Raw genomic sequence first — 10,750 nt, 5'->3', positions numbered from 1 at the left:
TTCCCAAAGACTCTTAAAAGGATTTGAAGTGAGGATATTGACTACATTGATTACAAATCCAGTTTTTCTTCCACTAAACTCTCTAAATGTAACACTGGAAGTAACTGGAGATGTTTATTCTGAATAGGAGCATTGCTAGGGGAAGAGGAGAAGGAAATTATTGTTCTCTTCAAATATTTAAAATGATGTTTGTACAAGTGATGTTGGACTTGTATTGCTTCATCCCTACACACAAAATCAGACCCAATAAATGAAAGTTATAAAGAGAAAGTTTGACTCAAGTGGAGGAAAATTATTTTTTCCCCATTAGAGTCAGCTATGAATAGCATATGATATATTGGGGACTACACATATGCAACAGAAATTTGAGGATTTTGTACATTACAGGTGACTGCAGAACAGATAAATTAGTGTGATTAAGCAGAAACTGAAATATACCAATATGCTGGTGAGATTACTATGGTATTATATTACATTACATTATTACATTAGTATATTACTAATGCATATATGAATATATTATATATAATTACTATTAATATATTATTATTTTTTATTGTACTGATCTTGCAGTACAAACCACAAGTTCTTTTGAGTATATCTTCCCCATACTACAATAATTTAATATACTCACATTATATTAATAATACATTAATATATTACATTAATATGTGCCTAAGAAGAGGAAATCTACAAGGATCTGATGCTTTGAACAAATAGGCAAGATGAAGAGGAAGAGAAATTAGAAATGATTTCTTTTTTCATGATCATTTTGCTTGATATGAATGAGAAATAGTAATAATCACTCCCCAAAAAATCCATTTTAAAATAAATATAATCTATTTAACACAAATATTTGTTATTATGTCATAAAACCATTTAATATCAGACCTAGAAGGGATCAACAAGGATTATCGAGTCCAACTTCTATTTTCAGGTGAGGAAACAGGCCAAGAGAAGAAATTAGCTAACACAATGAGAAAGGAGTTAAAATGGGATTAGAAGTCGGGTATCCTGACTTCCAAATCAATACGCTTTCCATTTTCTCTTTATAGGTCAGAGGTTGGATTAAGACCTTATCAGAGGGAGAAAAATAAAGAACCTACCAACAATGGAGTGACCTTCCTTGGAAGGTAGTAATCTGTCCAATACTGAAAATCTTCAATCAGAGGTCGTATCACCATTTTCCAGGCATGTTATAAAGGTAGTTATTCATATATGTAAGCTATATATTCTTCTTGTGTATAGTTAATTAGTTAAGTAACCTGTAATGTTTCAAAATAGCAAGGCTATCACTCTCTGATCTCATCTAGATCATAGACTGATAAGATTACATGGGGGAGGGGAGAGAACAACAACTTGACTGGTGGGTAGAAGGAAAGCAATACCCTATCCCTTGTTAATTGAAAATAATCACTCCACTCTCACAGAATGATTAGAGGTAAAATTCTAATTCTCCCTGATTAAGATTTATAGTCACTCTGTTATAGAAAGTAGACTGATTCTCTCCCCAGAGATAGTGGCCACAGCTCGTCTACTCTAGTTTTGTAGCCTAAATGTATTGCCTTCCCAGATTATTTATGACCTTGGATAAAGAGTCCTATGACCTAGAGCAGAGAATTTATATACAGCGGTTTTTATTTATTATATTTATTTATTTATATTACATATATATTTATTATATAAATATGTATTATATATTATTTACTTATTTATTATAACTGCTCCTGGCACTTAATTAATGAGGAACATGGTAAATGGGAAGATGAGCAGATGAAATTCATAAAACCAGAGAAACTTAGAATATGAAGAATGTGCATCTTCATAACTTTTACTCATTAGATCTTCTAGTTTTACCCCATTCCAGACTAGGAATCCCCTTTACATCATCCCCAATAAGTGTCAACCCAGCCTGGACTGGATCCTAGCAAAAGGATGTTATTGCCTATTACGGTAGCCTGTTCCATTGTGACTCAGCTCTGGGTTTGGTTTGCTTTTCACTTATCTTATTTTATTTTTAATTTATGAAATAAAGCAAGCATAGCTGACAGCTCTTAATTGAAAGGCAGTGGACAGAGAACTATGACCAGAGTCAAGAAGACCTTGGTTTGAATCTGACCTTGGATAACAAGTAACGCTTGAGCCTCAGTTTCCTCATCTGTACAATTGGGGGGGGTTGGAGTCCCTCTGTATAAAGTCTCCTGCCCCTACATGTTCTAACCTCCCTCCTAGCTACAAATTTTTGCTCCTTTGGCAAGATGAACTATGACAAAAGAACAGACAAGTGGGAGGAGAACTGGATTAGGAATGAGGAGATTTGAGTTCAAGTCTCAGTTCAGTCCATAATTCATTGTAAGACCTTGAACAAATCACTTGTCTGGATCTCAATTTCCACTTGTAAAATTAGGAGTTGGATTTGGTGGTTTCTAAGGTTTCTCTCAACCCTGCCCTTATAGGAACTGAGCCTCAAGATACCTCTACATTTATTAAAATACATGGATTGACTTTTCAAATTAAATAATGGGTATTTTTGTTTTCTTTCAGATGAAGGAAGTTCATGATGAAAGGGGAAACCAAACCATTATCTCTGAGTTTCTTCTCCTGGGCCTGCCTATCCAACCAGAGATGAAGGCTCCTTTCTATGCTCTCTTCCTGGCCATGTACCTTACTACAGTCCTTGGAAACATGCTCATCATCCTCTTGATTCATGTGGATTCCCATCTACATACACCCATGTATCTGTTCCTCAGCAACCTGTCCTTCTCTGACATGTGCTTCTCTTCTGTGACTATCCCCAAATTGCTGGTAAACATGCAGAGCAAGAAACCAGCCATTCCCTATCCTGGCTGCCTGGCCCAGATGTACTTCTTCCTCTTTTTTGCAGACCTGGAGAGCTTCCTCCTGGTGGCCATGGCCTATGACCGCTATGTGGCCATCTGCCACCCACTGCACTACACTGTCATCATGAGCCCCAAGTTGTGCAGCTCTCTTGTGGTGCTTTCCTGGGTCCTTACTGCCTTCCATGCCATGCTGCACACGCTGCTCATGTCCAGATTATCCTTCTGTGCCAACAACATTATCCCCCACTTCTTCTGTGATATGTCTGCCTTACTGAAATTGGCCTGCTCAGACACCCAGACAAATGAGCTGGTAATCTTTGTCATGGGGGGGCTGATTTTGGTTGTGCCATTCCTACTAATTATCACATCTTACGCCCGTATTATCTCTTCTATTCTCAGGGTGCCCTCTGTAAGAGGCATACGCAAAGCCTTCTCTACCTGTGGCTCCCATGTCTCAGTGGTCTCTCTCTTCTATGGGACAGTCATTGGCCTCTACTTATGCCCTTCAATAAACAACTCCACAGTCAAGGAGACCGTCATGTCAATCATGTACACTGTGGTAACACCAATGCTGAATCCCTTCATCTATAGTCTGAGGAATAAAGACATGAAAGGGGCCTTCAGGAAGCTCCTAGCAGCAAGAAAATTTCCTTTCTCCCTGAGACCATAATACTGAAGTTTGTAGCACAATTTTTTCTAGTGAGGGTAAGAATATGTAGTATGACACCTACATAATGACAAAGTATATCACCTGGTCTCATTGCTTTCATTTTCTCCTATTCCTTTCCCATAATTCATCATAGCCTTCTCCGATTGTTTTTTTTCTAAAACATCTCTTTTATTACATCCTTCCCATGTTTAAGAACTTATCAGTATTCTAAGGCCCAGCTGACTTTTTCTGTCTTATCTTCCATGTTTCCCTACATGTAGTCTACATTCAAGACAACTTAGTCTCCTCATGGCCCCTACTTATATTACCATGCCACATGGATCACTTCAATATTTCCACTTTCTCTATCCTTTAAAATCCAGTTAAAACTCCTCTTCAACCATTCATTCATTCATTCATTCATTCATTCAATTCACATTTATTGAACCAATAACACACCAACTTCCTAAAATCTTCTCTGCTCATCCCACAGAAATGTCAATTAATCTTCCTCTGACCTCCTAAATCACTTAGTGTTTATCTCTCATTTAGCAATTCTTTATATACAAGCTTGTAAAATCTTTCCTACTGTGTCGAGCATTTATTTAAATACTTCATTATTGCTAAACTTTTCTTATGATAATGTCCTGCCTCTGTCATTTGTAAAATCCTATAGAGCAGTGACCATGTCAATCATCACTATCAATATCTGACATTAATATAAGGTTTCTCAAAATGCTTAGTGCAATTTTAAGCAAATACAATTGTAATAGTACATGTGAGACAATCATTAGCCATTAAGTTATCATTATTGTGATTGCAAAGTATTTTCCCTCTTCTTTCTATCCAAAGTTGAGGTAATGCCCTGACTTACACCCTTTCCCCAACTCCAGCTGGAGAGAGACAGAGTCCAATTCTATTGCTGCTCCTAAACCTGACCCATATCTCGCATCTGATGCATTGCAGTAGCAACAGCAGCAGCACCTCCCATTTACCTAGGGCAGGCTTGCTATGCCTGTCTCTCCTACCACCTCTCTACATCCCTGAACAGAAAAATGAGTAATGATTTTTAATTGCATTCTAATAAATAAATTCTATAACAAAAGGTCTAAAAGCTAAAAATTCCTTCATAAGTTAAGAATCTATGACATACAGCAATAAAGGTTGAATTATTGAATAATAATTATATTGTGTGTTTTAATTCAGGTTTTTAGGAAAAAACATAGTCAAAGGAACAATTACACAAATTCAAAAATGTCATTAAAGTACTAAAGCTGCTATTATTTTTAGTGCATGCCTCAGATACAACCTAGAAGAGAGGAAATATGTCATAATTTGGTCAGATATGCAACTGTGAACCACGTTATAACTCTAGTAGCACATGCAGTACAAGAGAAACACATGGAAAAGACATACAAACAAGATGCTAAGGTACACTTGACCCCTGCAGCATTGCTGCCATGTTGCAACAAGATCCTTCTAGGTGTTGCTTTATCTCTTCCACCTCCAATGGTATAATATTATTAAGGCTAGTCTCAAACTAGCAGCAATATTTTTTTCCTTCTGCTTTTATATGCTTTTTAGAAGCATATAAAAGGATATAAAGACTAGTGTAATTTGGAGAGATAGTCCTCAGAGTTGTTGACTTCCTGACTTCACATCTCGGCTGCACTGTCTTCCGCTCTGTGGTGATGGTGTATTCCATCTTTTCCTTTATATTTTTCCAGAGATGAGAATTAGGGTTATAAGGACTACAAGGTCAATATTAATTAGCACTGTAACATGGCAGTTGCACAAAAGCTAATATAACTATAGCTCAGACATGGTACCAATCCAAAACTTCTCCAGATCTCACTCTTCCTAGGCTGAGGCTGGCTCACTAACCCTATCTATACCCACTTTGGCATGTGAGGGCGATTCCCAGAGGGACAGCCTCAGGGATATTCCTCTACTTTTCAAGGTCCAAGAGATAATTCTTATAAGTAAGTACTCTCATCAACATGACAGCTCATTAATCTCCCACACTCATACTCCAGCATGGTTGCCCACATGCACACACACACACACACACACACACACACACATTTGATTGGTTGCTGTCATTCGTTCTCAAAGAGAACCAAGATGACAATGACATCACCATGATAAGGTCAAGTTTCATTGAGTCCAACTATGGGTGATCAGACCAATACGAGCTCAGAATGCTCTAGCACAGATTGGTCACAGATAGTCCATGTGAATATTTGGGGTGGACACTTCAAACTTGTTCATGCTACTTTCCTTTGTGCTGTTTCACTTCTGCTTTGCACATAGAACACAGCACCCTTTCTGACGTGGGCCCACCATGCTGAGCAGTCCTGTGCCAATGTCTCCCATGTTACACAACCTAATCCAAAGTTCTTGAGAGACCTTGAGAGTGTCCTTGTATCGCTTCTTCTGACCACCATGCGATCACCTGCCCCATGCGAGTTCTCCACAAAATTGTCTTTTTGTCAAGCACACATTTTGCATTTGAACAATGTGGCCAGCCCATTGGAGTTGTGCTCTCTGAAGCATAGTTTGAATGCTTGGCAATTTAGTTCAAGTAGGGACCACAGTGTCTGGTACCTTATCCTGCCAGATGATCTTCAGAATCTTCCTAAGACAGTTCAAATGGAAGCAATTCAGTTTTCTGGCATGGCACTGGTAGACAGTCCATGTTTCACATGCATACAACAATGAGGTCAACACAATGGCTCTTTAGACCTTCACTTTGGTAGTCAATCTAATACTTCTTCTGTCCCATACTTTTTTTTGGAGCCTCCCAAACACTGAACTAGCTCTGGCAATGCATGTGTCAACCTCATTGTCATTGTGTACATCCCTGGAAAGTACACTATCAAGGTAAATGAACTTATCCACTGCATTCAAAACGTCTCCATTTATTGTAACCGATGGTTCCATGTATGGGTAATGTGGTGGTAGCTGATGGAGCACCTGTGTTTTCTTGGTGCTAATTATTAGACCAAAATTAGCACAGGCAGCAGAGAATTGATCAATATTTTGTTTCATCTCAGCTTCAGAGGCTGCATTGAGTGCGCAATCATCTGTAAATAGAAAATCATGCACCAACACTCCATCCACTTTGGTCTTGGCTTGCAGACTTTTTAAGTTGAAGAATTTACCATCAGTGGAGTAGTTGACCTGGATGCTTTGTTTATCTTCACTGAAAGCATTTGACAACATGACTAAAAACATCATGCTAAAAAGCATGAGAGCAAGCACAAAGCCCTGTTTAACTCCACTGGTAACTGGGAAGGCACGAGAGCATTGTCTACTATCCAGAACCTGGGCAAATATGCCATCATGAAATTGACATACAATACTGATGAACTTCTCTGGGCACTCAAATTTTGACGTGATTTTCCATAAGCCCTCATGACTAACAGTGTCAAGGGCCTCGGTCATATCCACAAATGTTGTATATAGACCTCTCTTCTTCTCCTGGCACTTTTCCTGGAATTGTCAGGAAGCAAACACCATATTGACTGTTCCTCAGCCCTTTCTGAAGCCACACTGGCTCTCAGGTAGATGACCATCTTCTAGGTAGTGTTTGGAATGACAAATTAGCCACTAATAACTTAAACTGACCAAAACATTTACTGAAAACACAAAGCAAACATTTAATATTTATATAACATTCTACCCATAAATCTTAATTACACTTTCCCATCAATGCTAATAATATCTATGGAAGGAATGAACATACGCTTCAAATCCCAGAGTAGTAAAGCACATGTGGAGAGAATCCATGTGGCCAAAGCAACTCACACCTATGAAACTATACACTTTAGGGTCCTCTTTCATTCTCCCTTATTTGTAAAAGTTTCCTGATAAGCATAGTTTCTGTGCTGAACCAATGATTTTACTGCTAAACTGAGCTGATCCACATCATGTTTGATGAATATTTCATTGAACACAATCCCTGAAATGGATTAGTCAGTCCACTATATGGCTTCTCTTCATCTCTACTTTTAAAAAAAAGTTTTAATAATATCTTTTTAATACTATCATCATAGACCAATATCTTCCACCATTTACCAAGATAAGGTCAAAATCGATAAATGACATAAGTTTTAGAGATTTTACAAGAAAATTAGTAGAATATAAAACATATTACTTATCAGACTTATGAATAGATGAATAATTTATGAAGCAAGAAATAGAGAGTAAATTTAGGTGTAAGATAGATAATTTTGATTGCATTGAATTTAAAAGTTTTTGTACAAATAAAACAAATGCAGCCAAGATCAGAAGGAAAGCAGATAATTGGGAGGAAATTTTATAGACAGTATTTTAGATTAAGGTCTCATATCTAAAATATATCTAAATACGAGTCATTCCCCAACTGATATATGATCAGATGAAGAAATCAAAACAATTTATAATCACACTTTAAAAGTGCTCTAAATCATTATTGATTAAAGAAATACAAATTAAAACAACTTAAGATATCATTTCACACCTACTAAATTGACTTAAACAATAGAGGGGAAAGTGACAAATGTTGGAGGGGATGTGGAAAAATTGGGACATTAATTCTTTGTTGGTGGAATTGTGAACTGATCCAACCATTTTGGAGAGCAATCTAGAATTATTCCCAAAAAGTTATTAAACTACCTATTCCATTTGACACCAGCAATACCATAACTTGGTCTATTTCCAAAGAGACTTAAAGAAAATAGAAAAGAACCTACGAGTTCTAATATATTTATAGCAGTTCTCTTTGTGGTGGCAAAGAACTGGAAATCACAGAGATGCCCATCAGTTGAGGAATGGCTGAACAAGTGGTATATGATTGTGATGAAATACTATTGTGCTATAAGAAGTGAACTCAATGATTTTAGGAAAGAATGGAAAGATTTGCATGAAATAATGAAGAGCAAAATGAGCAAAACCAAGAGAATATGGTATACAGTAACAGCAATACTGTTTTAAGAAGGACTTTGAGCAAATAAATTATTTTGTCTATATAAATACCCAAATGAACTATAAAGGACATATGAAGAAAAACACTATCTGCATACAGATAAAGAACTTATAAATAGAAGTATATATTGAATAATTATACATAAAAACAGACACATGTGAGTATGTATGTGTGCATATATATGCATATATGTATGTACATATATATGTAGTTGTGTCTAATGGTAGCCATCTCTAGAGTAAGGGGGAAGAAAAGAAAGAAAAAATGTACATGATAAATTTGCTGTATATTTGAAAGAAATAGCAAGTTGTGCATAGTAGATTTGTAGTTTCATCTATAATTATCTTTTTATTATACTATATTATGGAAATACTTGTTTTATTCCATAAACTAAAAATATTTTAAATACTGTATATTTCTTGTATATGTATATGTACTATATATGTATATGTATATACAGTAAATACTGTAATTATTTCCCAATAACCTCTCCCTCAATAGAAATAAGAATAAGCAAAACAAATGGACAAATTAGACATATTTGACAACATATGTAGCATTCAGTACCTGTAGTCCACCACTTCTTGTTTTTTCATTTTTTCATTTTTTCCTTTTATTAATTTGTCTTTCCCACTGTTTCTCCCATTGAGCAAATTTAAAAAAAAAAAAATAAAGCTCTCAACACATAGATTCAGAGTTAGGCAAAACAAATTCCCACATTATCCACATCCATAAATATTTGCTTTTTTCTATATTTTAATTTCATCATCTCTCTGGCAGGAGGTAAGTGGCATGTTTCATCTTCACGCTCTAAACTCATGATTTATCATTGCACTAATCAGAATTCTAAAGTCTCTCAAGTCTGTTTTTCTCTGCAATGCTGTCAGTAATTCACTGCCTCCAAGCTGTTCTTCTGTCCAGCCTGACACACGGTGTCTGTTGGATTTGTTTAACTCTTTTCCTTTGGTATCTCAGTGGTACAATGGATTGAGTGTTGAATCTGGACTCAGGAAGGCCTGAGTTCAAAATCCAGCCTTGATCTCTTACTAGCCATGTCACAATAAGCAGTCTCTTAACCTCTGCCTGCCTCAGTTTCTTCTACTATAAAATGGAGACCATAATAACACCTACCTCATACGGTTTTTATAAGGATCAAATGAAACAAAATTATATTTGTAATTAAGTGCTTAGGGTAGTGCCTGGCACATAGTAAGTGCTTAATAAATGCTTATTCCCTTCCCTTCTTTGCTACAAAGGAGGATCCAGTGGTGGTAAGTGGTACAATTAAGGGGAAATAATTGATGTAAAAATAAAAGGCATTAATAAAAACTTTTGTAAAGCTAACATGATCTTAATTTACAATAAGAGGCATAGAGTTCAAAAACAAGGATATAAAAGTCACATCTATACTCTGCCATGGTCAGAGGTCAGGGTTACTTCTTGACAGCCTATAGCAACCTAACTGTAAGTAGCCATGATATAATCAAGAGTACTAGACTTGGAGTCAGGGACTGAATGAGTTTTCAAACTCAAACTGAGTTTGAAATCTGCCTCAAACATTTACCAGCTATGCGATCCTGAGCAAGTCATTTACCCTTTCTCAGCCTCACCTTCCTCAACTATAAAATGGAGATAATGCTAACACCTACCCATTAAGATAATATGTAAAGTGCTTTGCAAATCTTAAGTTTGTACTAGTTATAATCATTCTTATCCTTCACTTTAGGCTTATCTGATGCTAGTGTTACACTGTTTTTAGGGGGGAAGAAAACAACCCATTCTATCCTAAAATTAGCAAAATTCTCTCTAACTCTACTCCTTTGCACGATTCTTTTCTTCTTTTCCACTTCTTGGTAACAATAGTTGATGATGCAGAAAGGTAGTTTCTTTCTTTCTTCTATTTTATTCTTGTAGCAGAGTATATTAGAGAACACTGAATTCACTTTGATCATTCTTGTCAGCAGCACGTGACAGTAGTGAGCACTCCAACTTTTCACTGGCCAGCTAATTTAATAAGGTACCAAATAAGAGTGCGGAGTAAGTTAAGGTCTCTCTGACACAGTTCTAAAATCTATTCTTTTACTTCTCCTTCTCCCTTCCTCTATCCTTTCTTAGTTCAGCAGGCAGATTATTTCTATGAACAAATCCACATTAGCTTATGGCTAGTAAACAGATTCTCATCTTCTGCCTATAATAAGGTGAATTACATTCATCCCGCAGTCATTGAACAGTTCTGGTATCACTATTTCCCTAGTTATTAATCTAAGAATCCTCCAATCCTTCATATGCAAA

The 10,750-nt window shown here is 36.4% G+C and overlaps 1 protein-coding gene across 1 annotated transcript; it reads left to right on the top strand.

Annotated features, from left to right (window-relative positions):
- The first annotated feature begins 2,520 nt into the window (after positions 1 to 2,520).
- On the top strand, positions 2,521 to 3,510 carry LOC140519542 (olfactory receptor-like protein DTMT). Its single transcript, XM_072632662.1, has one exon. The coding sequence runs from the start codon at positions 2,521 to 2,523 to the stop codon at positions 3,508 to 3,510; it is 990 nt and encodes a 329-aa protein (XP_072488763.1).
- Positions 3,511 to 10,750: the final 7,240 nt, after the last annotated feature.

The sequence above is a fragment of the Notamacropus eugenii genome, chromosome 1 (assembly GCF_028372415.1).
Source record: "Notamacropus eugenii isolate mMacEug1 chromosome 1, mMacEug1.pri_v2, whole genome shotgun sequence".
Taxonomy (NCBI): domain Eukaryota; kingdom Metazoa; phylum Chordata; class Mammalia; order Diprotodontia; family Macropodidae; genus Notamacropus; species Notamacropus eugenii.
Note: the sequence above shows the minus strand (reverse complement) of the source record. Positions and strands in the feature narration are given on the sequence as shown.